General features: G+C 36.0%; 4 protein-coding genes across 4 annotated transcripts; 3 read left to right on the forward strand and 1 right to left on the reverse strand.

The window, feature by feature from the left end:
- Positions 1-574: 574 nt before the first annotated feature.
- Positions 575-10,560, forward strand: LOC114531140 (ATP-dependent DNA helicase Q5-like; the record flags this gene model as incomplete). The annotated part of the gene is made up of 24 exons (XM_028552795.1): positions 575-740; positions 1,390-1,948; positions 2,077-2,173; positions 2,368-2,464; positions 2,951-3,062; positions 3,363-3,470; positions 3,764-3,815; positions 4,085-4,164; positions 4,251-4,299; positions 4,541-4,722; positions 4,900-4,996; positions 5,287-5,335; positions 5,462-5,523; positions 5,757-5,821; positions 7,177-7,276; positions 7,741-7,818; positions 8,191-8,250; positions 8,438-8,482; positions 8,709-8,762; positions 9,054-9,098; positions 9,226-9,273; positions 9,559-9,602; positions 9,807-9,885; positions 10,042-10,560. Coding segments are annotated over exons 1-24 (2,784 nt in total), but the record flags the coding sequence as incomplete, so codon positions are not given.
- A 7-nt stretch (positions 10,561-10,567) lies between these two features.
- LOC114528533 (ATP-dependent DNA helicase Q5-like) lies at positions 10,568-12,003 on the forward strand. The gene is made up of 3 exons (XM_028550196.1): positions 10,568-11,036; positions 11,232-11,307; positions 11,672-12,003. The coding sequence occupies exons 1-3, from the start codon at positions 10,659-10,661 to the stop codon at positions 11,743-11,745; spliced, it is 528 nt and encodes a 175-aa protein (XP_028405997.1). The 5' UTR covers positions 10,568-10,658; the 3' UTR covers positions 11,746-12,003.
- An 89-nt stretch (positions 12,004-12,092) lies between these two features.
- Positions 12,093-14,205, reverse strand: LOC114531148 (DNA-directed RNA polymerases I and III subunit RPAC2-like). The gene is made up of 5 exons (XM_028552806.1): positions 14,161-14,205; positions 13,624-13,727; positions 12,881-12,957; positions 12,565-12,644; positions 12,093-12,301 (listed from the first exon to the last, which is right to left on the reverse strand). The coding sequence occupies exons 1-5, from the start codon at positions 14,203-14,205 to the stop codon at positions 12,245-12,247; spliced, it is 363 nt and encodes a 120-aa protein (XP_028408607.1). The 3' UTR covers positions 12,093-12,244.
- A 163-nt stretch (positions 14,206-14,368) lies between these two features.
- On the forward strand, positions 14,369-18,156 carry LOC114526134 (vesicle-associated membrane protein 7-like). Its single transcript, XM_028547645.1, has 9 exons — positions 14,369-14,505; positions 14,966-15,123; positions 15,462-15,519; positions 15,763-15,812; positions 15,927-16,014; positions 16,395-16,488; positions 16,594-16,661; positions 17,087-17,179; positions 17,616-18,156. The coding sequence occupies exons 2-9, from the start codon at positions 14,978-14,980 to the stop codon at positions 17,676-17,678; spliced, it is 660 nt and encodes a 219-aa protein (XP_028403446.1). The 5' UTR covers positions 14,369-14,505; positions 14,966-14,977; the 3' UTR covers positions 17,679-18,156.
- Positions 18,157-19,137: the final 981 nt, after the last annotated feature.

A 19,137-nucleotide genomic window follows, 5' to 3' on the forward strand; every position in this document is an offset into this window, starting at 1 on the left:
TGAAACGGTCAGTCGAATCAGACCGTGGTATTTTAGTGCTATCTACCGCTACATATGAGACTATGGACTCCAGAGAGCAGATCCAGAAAATGCCCGATTTTGATACACACATAAAAACTGCAAGTACACAATCATGCACCAGCCGCTAATCTCTGTTTTACCGAATGAATAGCATGAGTATAATGATCTGGTTAGGTAAAAAAACCTAGCCTGTTTTTCCCAGTAGACAGTCAAGACGCCTGCCGCCATCTTGTGCACGAGATTCAGTGCTCTGATTGGCTATTGGGCTAGAATGATCAGTTGATTGATTGGCTGGCTGGATCATTGAACTGTATCACAGATTAGCTATATAGCTAATCTGTGACTGTATGTAAACAGTTGTTTGTTTACAGTTCAATGGCTGGATGTATAAAACAAAAACCATTTTGTCGTTTTTATGTCGATAAATATGTCGATATCGACTATGAAGTGGTATCGGTCATTGTTTTATTGGTATCATCCGTATCGATTACTCCCGGTAATAGCCTGGTGTCGAGAGTATTAGTATCAGACTTAGAATATATTTCTTGTTTACTCACATCGTGCATGTTAAAATGAATGTCAAATGGATTTTCATTCACTCTTCTAATGATATTAGATGAATAAGAAAGGGGAAATCTATCGTTGTCTAGAGGATGTATTCAATTATAAGGAGTTTAAATCTAAAGTTCAAAAAGATGCCGTGAATGCAGTTATTAATGGTATAATTCACCCATGTTACTGTATTTTAATTATATTTATACCCCGGCATGTCAATAACAAAAAAAGCAAATAAATCAATGTCAGTCAACAAAAATTGAACAATTAATATACTGTGACTATGATTAAAAATGAGTTATCCGGATTCCAGGTCCAGCCTACTGGATATTTCATATTTCCAAATGGTCAGATACAAGATGACCATATTATTGGCACATATAGATATTGTAGTGTTAGGCATTGAGATTGTGAAATTGATGGTTCAGCTTCCCTTCATATGGCTTGTTTAATGAGTGCTCTTCCTCCAGTGTTAAATATATTTGAAAGAAAAGTCAAATTTCAATGATAATTTAATTGCTAAGATGTAAAGGGATATATCGACACAGGGGATAGAGCATGTATGTGATGATTTTGTTGGTGTATATATTCTGGTGAATTTTTAAATATGCATTGCAAAATGAACATTTCTATGAGTGTTTTTTACCACCAAAGCTCATATTAATATAAAGTCATTAACAATGAATTATAGTTTTTAGGCAATCATCATATTAACTAGGTGACTGGGTGACTATGGACGTAATTTATAAATGTAATAGTACAGTTTATACATGGTGCAAACCATCTCTTAGATAATTTCTTTTCTTGATTTAGGCAAACAAGATGTTTTTGTATGTATGCCAACTGGTGCAGGGAAATCTTTGGTATACCAACTACCAGCGGTAGTTTCTTGTGGAGTTACAATTGTTGTTTCACCATTACTAGCCCTAATAAAAGATCAAGTAGAGTCTCTTAAAGCACTTGGGGTATGTGTGGCAACCTATAACTCCAATATACAACTGAATGAACGTTTGGAAATAAAGTGTAATCTTCTTAAGGACACTCCATCAATAAAACTTCTTTATGTGACTCCAGAACTTCTTGAAACTCATGAATTTAACAGAGTGTTGCATCAAATAAATGAAAAGGGCAATTTAGCATACTTTGCCATAGATGAGGCTCATTGTGTCTCACAATGGGGTCATGATTTTAGACCTGCTTATGCTAAACTTGGCCTAGTGAGGGAAAAGTATCCAGAGGTTGTATGGATAGCCTTGACGGCTACGGCAACGCCAAGGGTCCAGCAAGATATATTGGAACTGTTACATTTTAAGCAGCCAGTGGCTAATTTTAGAATAGGTGTTCACAGACAAAACTTATTTTATGATGTTAGGTAAGAAAGAATTTTCTTGTCATTTATTGTGATTAGGTGTTATATAAAGTGTTAGATAAAGACATCATTCTTGCATGTCAGTAAAAGTGGATGTAGTAATTCATAACAGGAAGTGCTTTTTTCTACAGATTTAAAGAACTTTTGGATCAGCCCCTTGAGGATTTGGTGGATTACATTAAATCAGTTTTGAAGATGGAGGGGCATAATAAACCAAGTGTCATAAACGTAATCCCAACTACTGACCAACGTAAAAATAGGATATTTTCTTAGTTCAACAACTATAAGTTTGCAACCACATATTGACAGGATAGATTTAGTTATGTATAAATTTGATTAAGTTGAACCCACGGAATTCTCTATAGACCCAACAGCGAATAAATCCGGCCCCAGGTGGTCTTCACCATTGTTCTTGTCTATAGGATTGTGGTATTATTTACTGTCATACAAAAGAGAATTGCGAAAACATGGCAAGCAAATTATCAGACAGTGGTATAAAAACTAAAGCGTATCATGCAGGTTCGTGCAAACACATACTATCAATCGATTTAAAGTAAATATATATTTCATGATGTATAAATATCACCCTGGGCGTGACAACCCTCGTGTGCATGACGCGATCAACTTTTTTCGGGCGGGGTTGTTTAAAGAGCCGACTATTTTTCACGAGAGAACAAATTCCTCGATGACATAGAAAGGTTGGAAAGCGGGCAACGCTCTTATGGAACCAAAATGATTCACGACGAAGAAAAAAGTAGGATAAGGAGGTTATTAAAGAACAACAACGTTTTTTAAATCTTCTTAAAGTACCTCTTTCAATTCACCGACATTGTTTCATGAAATCGAATGATATCCATGTTATAGCATGCAAATATTGGCGCCGACTATGACGTCTACCAGGCTAGTGGTCGAATATTGGAGTTGGGGTGTCAGGCCCTTATCCCATTTGCGCCACTGAAGACAGCGTGTATGTGATACTTATTGTGCATCTCATATGACGTATAGGATTGAACTCAGGGTTACGTCAAAGTATCCAACAAGAATGGATGGATGGAGTTATATCAGTCATAGCAGCAACTGTTAGTTTTGGTATGGGTGTAGATAAATCTTCCGTTAGGTAAGTACCATGTAATAATAGGTCTTAGCCATAGTCGCAGGTAATGCGCAGGTGAGCGCATAGTCGCAGGTAATGCGCATGTAACGCGCAGGTGAGCATCTTCCTATGGAACGTCGCGCAATATAAATCTAAGTAATGATAATAATAATAATAACAATCCTTAATCTTATAATAGTAACAGGTCTTAGCTATAGTCTTATGGACTATCATTCCACGGTGATTAAGTTTGTTTGGAGATTTTCTTGTCAGCCAAGTGAAAATTCAAGTTTAATTGTGAGAAAAGTTGTTTAAACGTTGCAGGTTTGTTGTTCATTGGAAAATCCCGCAGTCGGTTGAAAGATATTATCAAGAAAGTGGTCGTGCTGGGCGTGATGGAAAAAAGTCATATTGTCGGCTGTATTATTCAAGGTTTATAGCTACTTGCTGCAGGGGTTTTTTCGTATAATTTTCTCTTGTCAATCGAGATTCTTGCTGTATAAAGTGGTGTGAGGCCCTTACCTTACAAATATTTTGGGCTGTTTCAAAAGGGTGTATATTTTTAAAGAATATCGGGTCTGCTTCTTATATCAACTTTGAGTTAGGTCTTTGTGGTGACTAACATGGTGGATTTAGTGGGCAGATATTGGATGATACTGTATAATTATATGTATAGGCAATTATGCTTTTGCATTTTTAATGTGTTCCATCATATTTCTCTATAGATATGAAAGGGAGCAGATACTCTTCCTGTTGCAAAAAGATCTTAAAAAAGAAGTATGGATTTTACAGGCTCCGTGATTATTATACATTTACTACACATTATCCGTATGATTATGAGTAATGTTTTTGTAAGTGCAGTTACCTGTGGTCATAGAAACTATTTGCTCAACAGCGATGAGAATGAAGCTGCAACCTTTGATTTGTGCAGGCTGAGCGCTCTAGCCACTGACTTTACTACAAGTCGATTAAGCGGTCATTTGAAGAACACTTCTTCTCTTTGCTTTTGTCACATGAATAAATACGTTGAAATCTATGTTATGTAGAAACGTGGAAATAAGTCGCTGAAGGAAAAAAATTCAATACAAAGTTTTAAAGCTTTGGTTGAATATTGCGAAGAAGCGCGGTAAGGAAATGCACGAGTCGTTTGGAGTCGATAACCACTAAAATATTAAGAAAAATATAAACATATATTCATAACAACTTTTGTAGATGTCGACATGCGTTCATTTCTAAATACTTTGGAGATAAAAAACCTGAGGTAAATACAGTATGCTTAACCTTAGGCCTAGTATGGGCGCTAAATGATAGAATTGGGATTCTGAGCCTTCAGAGAATGCTGTTCATGAAATTAAATGGTGTACTTAATGAAACCTATCCTTTTAATCTCTAGTTTTAGTCTCGATTAGTTTAACATGATAGTTTTCATATTATATCGTCTCCACTATGTTTCCTTCCCCACATCATTTAAAAATGCCCCATTTATTTCATTTTCCATACAGTGTAACAAAGGATGTGATTTCTGTCGTAAACCCAAGGATGTGGAACTTATGATTGAACAATTGCATGAAGGAGTGATAGCTAATAAACGACGCAATGGATATTCCAAGACATACATGTGTTCGGACTATGGTGAAGGTAGTGATGATCAGTATGGTGGAGGCAAGCGCGGGCCTGACACGAAGTAAGTTGTGTCCATCATCCAACTCCTGTAAATTGGACTCTGCATCTCTAGACACTTAATAATGAAAGACAGCTCTTCGTTTCCAATTTCGTTGTATCTCATCTTTAGGAGTTAACTAACTTTAGTAATGGTTATAGTAATGGTTTGAATGTCAACTGAGGTATTTCGCGTATCTAGGTATGACCACGATGAGGCGGGCGACCCAGATTTTGAAGAAAAATGTAAGAACAATCGCGTTAAGATTATCGAAGAAGAGTTCAGAAAGAGAAAAGGGGTGAAGAAATGTTATTAATTCTATCATGAGCAGTCTATATATAGTTATCCCTTAGAAACATCTATATTATTTTAGGCAGTCGATGAACCAATTCAATATGTGAAATAAATATAGGGCAAAAAGAGGAACATTCTCTTTAGGCTACACCTAGAAAAATCAAAAGAAAAACTGTTCATGTAGCTGGCTCATGCAGCGTAGAAATCTTTCATCTTAGACACAATCAAGTAATTGTTACAATATATTATGAGTTGACTGTAATTTTCTTCATTTAATAACTCCATTTGTAACAGGTTGGATCAAAGAAAGCCATAGATAAAAACGATCTCGACAATATCCCAGGTGACGATTCAGAGTTGTGTTTACCTTTAGACTTTTTATGTTGTGTTTGCATGCCGATATTTTTCGGTCAAGTAATAGCTAGCTACATCCACGTGACATACAAAATCCATATTTTATTTTATTTAGGCCTGGCATGCAAGCTTAAAAATGCATCGAATTTATCTCGTATTCCAAAATTGGCAGTCAAGGTATTGGCTTATGTATTTAAAATTTTAAATCAAAGTAACTTGTCTTGTTGCACGAAGCAAAAAACGCGAATGTGTATGTTTGTGCTTTTGGATGCAAGTCCCAAGCACGCTAAATTCTGAAGCCTGCAGCACACGTACGAGAGGAAAAGGTTCAGCTGACAGGCAGGAGTGACCCTCAGAACCATTCAGTTTTTTCGCCCATGCAGCTCTGAAACATTGCGTATTATTTACAGGTTCGTGAATTCTGCCTTCAACGGCTGGAGAAAGCGTTAGTAGCAAATTGTGAGAAAAGTAACAGGTAAACCTTATGCTGCTGTTTTCATTCTGTAAGATATTTTTACCGTACCTTTTGTAAAATATATCGCCATTCATAAAAAATGTAAGCATGAGATAGACTGGTTTTCTTATACGGGTCATTTGGGAAGTAAAACTTGTTGTGTTCCTAAACGAGTCAAAACTGGTTGGTAAAATATGCTGAGCGCAGCGTCCTTGCTGCATGAGTACTTCGTCTGGAGGTATACCCGCTCTTGGCGTGTTCAACCTAGCTAGGCGCCAGAAAAAGTGCCGGGCACCAGTGTCCGGCACTCAGTCTAAACCAATCTTTATCTCATGTTCTCGTAGCCTGGGAGCGAGTTGGATGTGGTTGGATGAATTGTTGGTGTCGAGGCGGCTTTCATTACGTCGGCTTTGTTTTTAGGCCCGTCACACCCGCATTAACGAAATCTTTAAGGGCGCATCACCCGCGCGGGCAAAGCGAATGTAATGGAAAAATCACAGTTGATAATAGTATAAAAGGTTTTATATAGACATGTTGGAAATGCAATACAATTAATGATCTAAATTGCATAGCAAATGAATTAAGCAGTAGAGCTATTCAGGCTTGCAACGTGTTTCCGGATAATTTATGCAATCAAAGTGCTTTTTGGTTAGATAATTAATTAAAATGTATAATCGCCTAGACAAAATAATGGCGGTCACATGCGCGATGCATGGAGATAAAAAGAGTTCCGCCGTGAGCGGTTCTACTATTCTTGTATGCTGTGTCCTCCAATCTTAACCGAAATGTTGGCGTTCGTCTGTAACCTTTTCTAGTGAAAATCGGTTATTATTATTTGTTTCTTTGGGAGAACACAATGATAGGATAGAAAGGATGAGGTATATGGACAAAGAAATGATGAACGTCAAAAGTGCACAGGCGCAGAATAATTTTGTTTTTCACCAATTTATTCTGTCATTAGTTATGCTGCCTAATGTTTGTTAGAAACTCGTGGGAGTTTGCAGACAATATCTTCGACAAGAATAACAATAGGATTCATTGTTAATGAACTGAGTTCTTGTGATCAAAAATTTAGTGTGGTTTTCAATTGTTCTTTCTGGTTATAATTTTCAACAAGCATCAACAACTCGCATAGCAAACTACACTTCGAAATCTACGTATTATAAATTGTCGGTGCCACGCATGTTAGTCTTGCATGGCAATCTGTGAGAATGACAAGAAAGAGTGTAAGTCTCCGGACAGCTGTGGACAATACAGTGCATAGTTTAACTTTTTCCCAAGTTCCCATGTGTCAGAGATGATTTTATGCCGGTAAACCACATGATAGTAAGACATGACTTTGTATCTATCATACATCATCTACCGTTCAATTTCAGGACAACGTTTCGTGTTGAACAGTTGGCTGTAAACTTGGAGAATGAAGTTTTCCTTGCGAACAGAAGTTCTCAGATGTACAAATTGAACATTCAACAAAAGGTATTAATAATGACAGCAATGAATATACTAGTGCTTGTAGACAGTTCAGGTACAGCAACCTTGTCTGTATATTGACATGTATGGCCTGCATCGCCTTTTACCGTTGATGTACATGAGTGATGCAGTCCGGTGCCATGTTGTTTTTTGGATCAGTTCGATCGAGCATGTGATAAACTCAATCTTAATTTTATATAACGTGGTCAAAAATGATTTCATCTTCTGAGTAACGCTCTGCATATATATGTGCACTGAAATGTAACAGAAGTGTATTTATAAAATAACTAAGAAATATGATTAAGAATACCACAGCCGTGCAGGATTGATATAATTATTCCAAGTCGAAGAGATAATATTTGCACGATTTATAGCTGCGACATGCAAATTGTCTTGATGATTCTACATTCAATGTTGATGCGTTTTTCAACTGTAAAGCTTTACTTTACTTTCGTGTACGTCTCTTTTAGGTAAAGGAAATCAACCAGTCGACAGAAAATAACGAAATATTTTCAGTGGAAAGCGACAACTTCAAAAGCCCCGTGCTGGTAAATAGTAGAAATCCTGCTTCAATTACTGAGTCTATGTATATCAGGAATCGTCTTCTGATTCTAATGATTTCTATATTTCCCCGTCATACCGCCTATACTATTATTATTTTTATTATTATTTTTATTATAACACGGTGTCGCTGTTTTCACATCTTAAACAAAAGCCCCGTTTTTCACTATACACGATTTTTTGGCACGGCACGGCTAAAATGGTTCCCGAGCCCAATTTATCCGTGTCCGGCCTTTGTTTTGTTAGTCTGAGCACTAAAAAATTGGGTCCGGGTACCGATTTTAGCCGTGCCGTGCCAAAAAATCGTGTATAGTGTATAAATTGAGTGTGGTGTAAACGGGGCTATAATCTGGTTATAGGTTCACAACGATAGTGATATTGAAGTTGCTCAATTTGTTAAAGCATCAGAGTTACTCCAGGTAATGGTAATGAGTATGAAGTGTTGTTATATAAAAGCAAGCACCAATTGTGACTTGTTGGGTAGGGGTCAGAGAGTGCGTAGTGGATTCTGAAAGAAAAATAAAGGATACGTGCCACACACCTCCTCTCGTGACTTTAACATATTCTTCAGATTTTTCAGATTCTTCTGTTTCTTATTTATAATAGAATACATCAGAAGATATTGGCCCTAAAGAACCGGCAGAGACAAGGGTAAGGCTGGTTTCTTTGACCGCATGCAGTTGAAATTTCCTCTATTGGTATAAATTTATAAAATCGTAAAGAATCTGTAACAAGTACAAGGGTTACACGATACTTGTACAGAATATTTGGAACAATAGTATTATGTAAACGGGGTCTAAAATAGCAAATGCATGTGGTCTGTGGCCCTTAGATCCCATGCATTCTTTTTAATTGCATTCATGATAAATTTATTAAGGGTAAAGAAGAAGCAATTGATATTGAAGAAGGCTCACGGCCAGCAGAAATTATGGTAAGAATGTTATTTACTAAATATTTGCATTTGCAAACACTAAATATAATCTTTAACTTTATGTCTTCATGGTAAATGTAATTATAACCTTTGCTGAGGATTTGCAAAAGAATAATCTTACTTTTCTCAACTATGAGGTGATTTAATGTCTTTCCCATTGTCATATATAGTTCAGTGGATTTCGACCAAAAAATCAACTTATTTTGAATGCGTACGAGGAAAAAGACTGTTTGATGTATTTATGTTTGTTAGTTAGACATTTGTCAATGGAGATAGATTTCTTCTTGATAGATCAAAGACGAAAACTCCGAGTCCGAGGATATCTTCACCATCAAGGTGAGGCGTGATTATAGTATTAATGAGTTTAAGATGCACCAAAGTACAGTGCCGGTTTGGCGGTTTATTCGAATAAGAAGAACAAGAATTTTGTAATTTTGCAAGTAGCTGTTATTTCATTATTCAGGTAGGGAAGATTGAACAAGAAAATGAAGATATAGAGACTGATTGTAAGGTATATGTAGTTCACGTTCCTTGACAAATAAATTGGACGTTGTTTGTTGTTACCCCCAAATTAAGTAAAGAGTCCAAAAAAGCTTTAATGTCGCACCTCTACCATTCGTCCGCGAGCTATATCCATAAAGCACAGAAAATATTGCTTAAGAAACTAAGCATAACACCAATTCACTCTAAGCAGGTATTCGGAGTGAACATTTCATTCGCATCGCCTCTTGCACTGTGCTTTATATCTCTGCATTGCAATCGAATGACCCAATTAATCATATTCTTTCTTTCATAGAGCATAGTCACGATAAGTTGTTCAACGATAAAGCCTCTGCAGGGGTAGGTTTTAGTTTTAAATAATCATAAATCGCATTGACCTGGTCAAAATGTACTGTTTGTTAAATCAATCCAAAGCTTTATTGTCACTAACAGATCAATCCTGTGACGTTTATTGATGGGTTTGGGGGAAGTATTACAGTTTAGGATTGTAGCTACCAATAATACCTAACACCGTAACATATTGTGTATGTTTGTTTTTAAAAGATCACCAAGTGGGGATAGCCCAAAATCTTCAGTGTTACAAACTCTTAAACGGCCATCGATTAGTAAAGATGTTCAGAAGGTAATCCTCAACACACACATAGCGTTGATTTAAACATTTGTCCCACCAAAGCGCTTGCTCCAAACGTTTCACAAACGTATTGGAGGTTGATTATTCGAGCGTTTGTTATTACTGGATGCATAAGAAGAAATTGTTTCATTGATGTTTATCTTGTAGATTATCGCCAAAAGAGAAAAGCATTCGCCTAAATCAGAATATGATATACCATCTCTTCCTCCGTTACCACCTCTTACCGATTCCGTCAAAACTACGACAGCGAAACTGGACACTTCAGATCCTGAACCTTGTTACATACTTAAACCTAAACAACAGAGTGAATCATCAACTTCATCGTCTGGATTGCAGGAAAAGAATGAAATATTTGTGCGGACCATTAAACAAGAAACATTTGAATCCCAAGTCACTTCATCCAGTGTTCAACTAACTTCCTCTTCTCAATTGGCAAGCTCTTGTAGTTTTCAATCACAAGTTATACCAGAGACATATTTTCCAATTCAATCAAAACAACCTCATTGTATTAATTCACTTAATAGTGACGTGCTGCCTGGTGACATTCAAGATTCCCTCCCTGTATTCTCCAATGCATGTGTGTCAACCACTGCCAACCAAGCAGCAACACATCTGGTTACATCGAGTGATAAATTTAATTCATCAAGTATGCCGTCACCATACGGACTAATGTTCACCCACGGCCATCTGCTGTCCAAACGGCGCATGCTCAAGTAATACCACCACAAACTATCCCATATCCCTACCCTCAATGTGCTCAACCCATGCAGGGGATTCCATCGACATCTATGGATCCAAGACACTTTTACGGAAAGATCCAACCTACCAATAGTTCTACGGTCACTTCATCTTCAGGTTACTTTCAAGACAAATATAAACTATCTGTTCCAATGAATGGTATTACGATCCCTAATATGCAAGTTCAGCCACCAGTATCTTCACAGTGTGAAAAACCAGCGTCTAGTTCGCATTCAATTACCAATGCTTCAAAAACACTTACAACAAGTGAAACGGTGAAACGTCGTCCGCGTTCAACTGCGACTAAAATAGCAGAGAAATCTAGAAATAATAAAAAGGACTGTGCAGATATCATTGTAAAGTATCTAACCCCTTACTATAAATCTGGAGAAGTCGAGTCAAAGGTGAGAATCTATGTATTTTTCCATGAATAAATACCAGGTGCAAGTCTATAGGATAATACAATGTCAAAAACATGCAATACATCAGAAATTAGAATGGGTACTGAGAAAGCTGGACGATAATGTTACCGTCATGGTAATTGTCTTGCCATACGGTAGAATTAGTCTTTACTAATAGACAATTCATTGTCGTTTCAGTCATTATTCAAGTCTCTTGCAAAAGAGATGACTGAGAGATTGGTACAAAGTATGGCAGGCGTTTGTGGCGATAAATGTAAGTCTATAAAATGGGGTAAATAACGTCATTGCATGAGAGTGTGTATTTTTAATGTATGACTTGTTACTGGAATTACCATCTCGATTTACCATTTCTAAAAAATCCATACCATATTTAGCTGTCTTATCAGCCCTCTCCACAACAGACCCCATATAAACGACTTTTTTCGACTACTTTCTTTAAAAATTGTAGTAAGTGTAGTTAGTTACAGGCAAATGCACTATGTAACGCAATTCAACATTTATTGCATCTTGAACGTTTTGTAACACAGAATACAAAATATAAAAAACAACCAGTGTCTCTTGAACAGTACGACCAATTCTAATACACAAAAAGGACTATTTTTTACTTATTTTTTAAGTGAAAAATACAGCAAGATCACTGGTGAAGATGTATTTTGATGAAAAGCGTCGAAGATCTTCGAAAGTCAAGTGATGATTATATCGACTTAATTTGTGTGGGCAGTGAAAAAGAATTGTTATTAAATGTGCTTCAAGACAAAGAAACAAAAGTAGCCTTCAACAATTCATCCTGGAAAAGACAAATTCATCCTGGAGTCTAAATTGCGTCTCATTTCTTTATATTATTAATTCGGCGTGTTGTCAAAGAATGTCGGAACAAATTTGTCAGTTGTTATTTGAATAAATTGTACAACTGGTGTAGCTAATGAATGACATTTAGGGTGAGCCTTGTGCATTTATTTATCGTCGAGTAATATATAACTACAGTTAAAACTGTATTATTTCAAGATTATCACAAAAAGAGTGGCTAAAACAATTAAATGACACGTTTATGCAAGAATTTGTATTTTGCGTCATGCCATAAGTTTAGTTTTTTGCAAGTTGACTTTTACAAATGACTACAAATTTATTGACTGTTCTCATCCGGGGCGAAAAAGTATGGAGATTTGACCAGATACTATTGCAAGATATAGCTAATCTGACTCTTCGTCCATTGCTATTCCTTCTTCTCGAAATTCTTTAACAGCTGTCTACAGTAACAAAAGTAAAAAAAAACTGCGATTCCTGAAAAAATTATTGGAGTCTGTGGTCGGAATGGTTTTAGGCCAAAAGAATGTCATATATAACTTTTTGAAACAAGAATAACAGAATAATCTAAATAATTGAACTGTTCGGTATGCAATTATTCCCTCATTATCATGCCAAAGACCTATATGTAAAACTGTAGGGATGAATTTAGGAACCGAAATATCGTGTCCAATAACTTCTTTTCTAAGATTAAAATTAGTAATACCTCGAACTTTTCTTGTACATGATCACAGAGATCGGACAAATCGGAAAGCCCTTTCCTCAGCGCATCAACAGCAAGAATACCTTAGAAAAAAGACACAGCTCAATATTTCTCCACATTATTCGCATGGATTAACACCTTGTTACATATTCACAATAAGTATCTGGACACACTAGATAGTGGTGAAAATGAACAAAGAAGATAAGCGTATGGAGTGTACATAATCATGATAATCAGATGATGATCCAAAAACGTTGTTTTTATTTGTCATTGATAACGGTAATACAACTTGAAATTGATTATTCACAAACTTATGTACCATTGGTCTGTATCCTTATATTAATTTTATGTTCTGATGGATGAGGTATGGTATAGCCACAAAAACCAACGTCAGAACTAAAAGATATTAAATATAGTTAGGAATATTTGATGTTCCCATGGATCCAATGTGGAACAAAGCTCAAACAAAAAGCGCGCTCACTTAATAGTATTGATTTACTAGCCTCAACAGGAATTAATTTACAACACGTGTTCAGAAACTACATCGCAAGCCCATTATTTATGAATGGCGCATGCCCTGAAGCAATTTCAGCGTCAATAAGAGGACTAGAAGGGCCATATAATTGATGAATTTAGCCGCGCATGTCGTATTACGCGTGTGTTCCACCATTTCCTAGCCTGTCAATGTCATTTTTTGGTCAATAAACATGTGCTGGGCGACTGCTTCGCCATCTGGCCAGTTTTTCTATATTTTTGCACAAAGAAACGAGCACGCTTTGCGCCGCTCGCCACTGAGGCCCTTCTAGTCCTGTCTTCTTTCTATGCCAGCGTATTTGTATCGCTTTCGCGGATACGTGTGGACGACCGAAAACACAATGAATCCACCGAATCAGTGAAACTTTGAAATCCGTAAGGAAATAATTTCCGGATACAAACGAATCCGGATACCTGAAGACAGGGTGTAGTAGTAAATACTAATACAGTGTCAATGCAATTATTACTGTATTTACTACACATTGGGCCATGACTATATTTGTAGTAATACTATTGAATTAAGCATACTTTTTTGCAATCATATAACGAAGTGCATTCCCCAAAGTATGATCTTCCTCATGCAACACAAATGTCAGACATGTTTCGTCATCTTCAGCTCCAGAGGTGGGAATCTTCCAAAACAAGATAATAAATATGGTGGTATTCACAATCCAATCCTGTGTTCTTTATTTAGCAACACAGATTGTATGATTATTCTGCAGTATTACGAATTTTATTACGTGATTAATATATTCTGAATATAACATAATGAGAAGCGACTAGTGAAAAAATGCGTAGAATGTGGTCCGATTTCCTCCTGTGAACATGAAGAACCTGTCAAATGTTCATTTATTTTTACCGTGTGAACACCTGAAGTCCTTGAAAAGGTATCCTTATATAGTAGAAACTAGAACGTAGTTATTAAAACCTAATTGGCTATAAATAAGATATAAATTATCTTCCATGTATCCACAATAGATAGTGTTTTATGGATGCATAAAGATAGATCAATGATTTAGGAGCTGAAAGAAAACCGAAAAAAAAAACACAGCCAGAATTAATTACCACTTCCAATCTTCTTTTAAAATTCTCAGCCTCGTCGTCCGCCATCTTGAAAATCACCAAACGTCTCTGCGATACCTATATTACCCCCCATTTTTAACTATATTACTCCTATCTACCCTTAAATTACCCTTATCAATATATATTGTACATTTGTACTTCATATAAATGCAAAAATTGTAATGTATAAAAATTTACTGTGTTGCGACAGATTTGTTGTGCTTCAGTGACTTTTATGGCATTTTCGTATAGAAATCTGTGTTAATTTTACACCGTTTGTTAGGAAACCTCGACAGAATGGTCTGCTGATTTTGTTTTAATTTCATAACTAGCTGATCAGTACCTAGGGTATGTAGAAATATAAAATTAGTTGGGCGTCTGTATGAAATTAGTTTGACATATTTGTTATTGTTGTGAAATGCTATAATTTAGTGAAATAATTACTATATTACACTTGAATAGTAAATTTGTGTAACTATTAGGTGTTTAAACCCTGAATGAAAAGTGAATTGAAAGTTCAAGACGACCAAACTCTGTGTTTTGAATATTTGTACAAAGAAAGTCGTCATGATTAATCCATCATGTGACCTTTGCTTCTTAGAACACAATTGCACTCATTATTTCGGTATCATTTTGTTTTCTAAACTTTTGAAATAAAAGCTATCCAGAAATGCATAAACCAAAAGGAGTTAATGCTTGAGCGTTATTCTCTAACATCCAGTGTTAACTTTTGTTTTTCTCTAATAATTTTGCATGTTATTCATCATTTTATTTTATGACAATTTTATCTTATTTATTATTTTAATAGTGTGATATCATTATGCCTTTGTTTTATTCTGTTGTTTCCCGGGGGACGACGGTGCTTGCAAAGCATGCATCTTGTGCTGGAAATTTTGCTGAAGTTTCCCACCAGATTCTGGGAAGAATCCCTCCTGAAAATGCCAAACTTACATACACACAATCAAGGTTAGTTATACTTTTGATGCTTTTATAAAGTTAATTAATCAGTGTGTATTCACATAATGCTTGGAAAACTGGTATTGTGTCATGCTGAACTTATGTCGAACAAAATGTTTTAACATTATTCAGTAATCTTCAGCATAACTCCTTAATTAAACCAGACATAATTAACCTAATGAATATTTTATAGTTTCAGCTAGCTGCCAAATCAGTATTTTCGTGCACTGTACCATAAAACTTTTTCTGACTTTCCTTCAAAATAGCAACTTTCTATACTGCTCCCAATAAATTCACTTTATCAGCTTTATTTCATGTGAATATTTCTTTGTTTTTCTCACTTGTAGCTATCTATTTCACTACATTTGTGAAGATAGGGTAATTTATTTGTGTATAACAGATGATGTGAGTAGAACAGTAGACCTATATATATATAAGTTTAATTTATATTGTCCAATAATAATCATTTTTATTGATTTTTTACTATTATTTATAAGTAGTCTTGCCAAAAGCATTTGATATACATGATTTTCAGGAATCATGTGAAATAAGTGCTTAAATTTAATTATTCTCTATGCCAATAATTCCTATACATGTACTGTACTTAGGAATATTCACCATTGAATATTTAACTATTTATATTTCTAGAATTTTGAGCGCTCAAAAGCATTCCTATTTTTGACTGAAATTAAGAAAAGGTAAAATATTTCATTAAAATGTCTCTTAAAATGTCATCCCAGCAAGTTTTGTGTGAGGCAACCTGTTTCCCAGAATCATGAACCAACACTTTAATCCTGTGATATTTTTTGAAGGTTTCAAAGAACCTATCAAGGACGAGCTGACACTGCCCTACCTTTTGCAATGAACAGCGAATTTTCAAGAGTTTTAGCCTCAGAGATGGTATTGTTCATATTTGCTTTTACACATCCACCAAACTGACTTCTAACATATTTAAAGAAGTAGAGGCACAATGTTCTATTTTGGCTATTTTCGTTGAAATACAGCAATTATTATCTAGAAACAATATAGTATTTGACCAAATATATACTTTAACTAGCAACCAACCCAGTCTCAGCTTCTACATACACTATTCTGGCAGCAATTTTTGCTGGAGATATTATTTATTGGGTATTCTAGCTTGAATGAGAAGAGAAGTCAGAAAATCATACAATTATGTAGAAAAGCAAGATGTAGTATGGAATATTTAGGAAACTTTAGGAAATTTTTAGAAAATCCATGTTACCAAGGCACTTGATAACAGTAGCTTGTATTTGTTGCAGAAACGATATTCTGAATCTGGAGAGAAGGATGACAATATTGCGAGGGTGCAAGGTGAAATAGATGAACTGAAGGACATTATGGTGAAAAATATAGGTATTGTGTGGATTACCATAAATAAGTAACTAATGGAGGCCAGAGTGGATGTATGGAAACACTATAAACCACATATAGTATAATTATGTCAATATTTGGTTATAGACACAATATCCCAGCGAGGTGAAAGGCTTGAACTCTTAATTGACCGTTCAAGGGACCTGAACACAGCTGTGAGTTTATTCTTAGATAATCTATGTCATTGGTGTTTATTAATATTGTGACTGGTTGCCAGCCTTATACCCAGGCGTCTTTTGCTTAAAATATGGTTTTAATCTTTTTAATAATTAATATCAGCACGAGCGCGCAGGGGTGCTTGGGGAGGACGCGACGGTTCCCTCGTCTTCCCCAAGCACCTCCGCGCACTCGCTCAGCCGAAGATCTAGATAACAAAAAACTGTAGTCACCTATTTTGATGCGCCCGCATGGGCACGAGGCTGGCTGGTTGCAGTATCTTCTTGAAGATTGGACTTGTTTCTAATATCTATTCGTCTGATTCACGTGCATGTAGTGGAAAGGAAAGATAACAAAGCCGCGAGGTTGCTTATGAAGAATTCGTAGCTTCAAATGTATTTGTAATATCTTTTATATTGTGCAGTCAATGACATTCAAGAAATCAAGCAAAACCTTGGCACGTGTTATGTGGTGGAAAAATGTGAAAATGATCATCATTATCACGATTGTAGTTATAGTGAGTAAATCAGCTTTATCGCTAATGTTTTACAACATTGAAGAGAATAATGTTAAAATACTTTACTGCATGTGTTGTTAAATTTTAATATCAGTTGTTTGAATCAAGTGATCAAAGACAAAGAGCTTTTGCTCAAAACGACGACGTTCTTTTTGTATCTGAAAGGTTACAAACTGGTCAAATAAGGAACGCATTTTTTAATTAAGTTGTTTGCAAAGAATAGTCAATCTGGACATCAGAGAAAATTGAAATGTCTGTTAAGTAGCAGTTATGCAGCTATAAGAATATCCTGTGAAAATAAGATATTTATCTTTATCCAAATATTTCTATGTAGGTGTATCATCAGTTGTGCGTATATATAGTTTGCCTTTATTCCAATACAGAATGAAGTTGATATATTTTTCTTCAAACTAACATTGCTTGTTCATTGTTTTAGATTATCCTGTACTTTATTATCTCGGCAGCATGTGGTGGACTGGATTGGAAGAAATGTACATAAAAACCATGGATTTACTCGGATTATTAATTTCTAGACATGCAATTATATAAAATCTAAAAAGTGCTGGTGACGACCAGCAATGCACTGCACAGGACAAAATTAGTCTTTTGACGAGCTTCTGGTTGGGATATCTAAGAAATACCTCTTAATTATTGGAAATTTTGGAATTTTTTGCTATTTTAATACTTAAAGAGAATATGCGGTATCACAATCACTGAGATCACGATAGAGAGATCTATTTACGGTATTCAATACCGACAATATGCTACCATGAACTATTATACAAAAACGCCTCAAAGTTTCATCGTAACAGACTGATGATGATATAACAAAATTGGTAGAAAGCTAATGTTGAGGCACGGAATCGCGGCTAGTCTTGTTTAGTAGTTTTTTCTCGCGTAAATATTGTGCGTAATCCATGATTTTTATACATCAATACATACATATTGTTTTGTGGTATACAGACATACACTGCTAATTAACCAAGTTCGTGCAAATAAATTTAATTATTGTAAGGAATTGTTTATGTGGTGTTTAGCAGGCATGGTTAAAGCCTGGTTTCCTTATGACAAAGATACGCCGCAGATATACGCGGGTCGGCGCCTTGCGTCGATGAAGCAAACTATGTCGCCGACATGCGGGCGGGATTTTTAAAAATAGCGGCAATAAACGAAAGGACCACATGGAAAGGACTTTGCTTTCCCTTCCGCCATTTTGGAAACTGGCATGCTGCACCAGTGCAACATGGTCTCTGTGGTTCCTTTGAGTCTGTATTCATTAACAAACGCGTGGACAAGCCTGGCTGTGAAGAGAGTCTTTTTATATAAGTTTGCGGAATGGAATAAAACAAGAAGTCAAGACGCGGGGGACGCTAGTCCTTCCCAGAAAAAATGGTGAAACAACAAGGTCAGGGAGAACTGGGGGGGCATTTGCTCCCTCGGGTTATTTATCAGTTAAATTGAAAGATAAAAATATTTCTGTCTTTTTACAAACGCGGAGTTGGTCAGTTGGTCTTCACCCAACCTCGTTCCTAAAAACTAGGTTGGTCGATACAATCTCGTAACCAGTGCTATCTAGTAAACTCTAGTAATCTAGTAAACCAAAGTCATCTAGTAAATCCAAGTCATCTAGCTGGTAAACACAGGTAACCTAGTTAACCATATAGTCAAGGATATCTTGCTTGTCTGTACGGGGCTTTCCTATCTATTTGCAGACAATCCGCTAGAAACGTTAGTCTAGTTAGTTGGTGTTCGACTGTTCGTTAAAAGTGCACGATCTGACTTTTGTACCACTCACAGTCACCAACGCCGTGCATCCTTGCTTTGTATGTCGTAATCTGATTGTATAATTATGCACGGCAAAGCAAAAGATAATTTGTGACTTTATAGGTATTGTTATTTGTGCCTTTAGTTTCATATTGTCACAAAGCTGATTTGTAAAATTCGATCTTATCAGTGTG

Source organism: Dendronephthya gigantea, unplaced genomic scaffold, assembly GCF_004324835.1.
Source record: "Dendronephthya gigantea isolate DGI-Jeju-01 unplaced genomic scaffold, DenGig_1.0 000001F, whole genome shotgun sequence".
In the NCBI taxonomy this organism is placed as follows: domain Eukaryota; kingdom Metazoa; phylum Cnidaria; class Anthozoa; order Malacalcyonacea; family Nephtheidae; genus Dendronephthya; species Dendronephthya gigantea.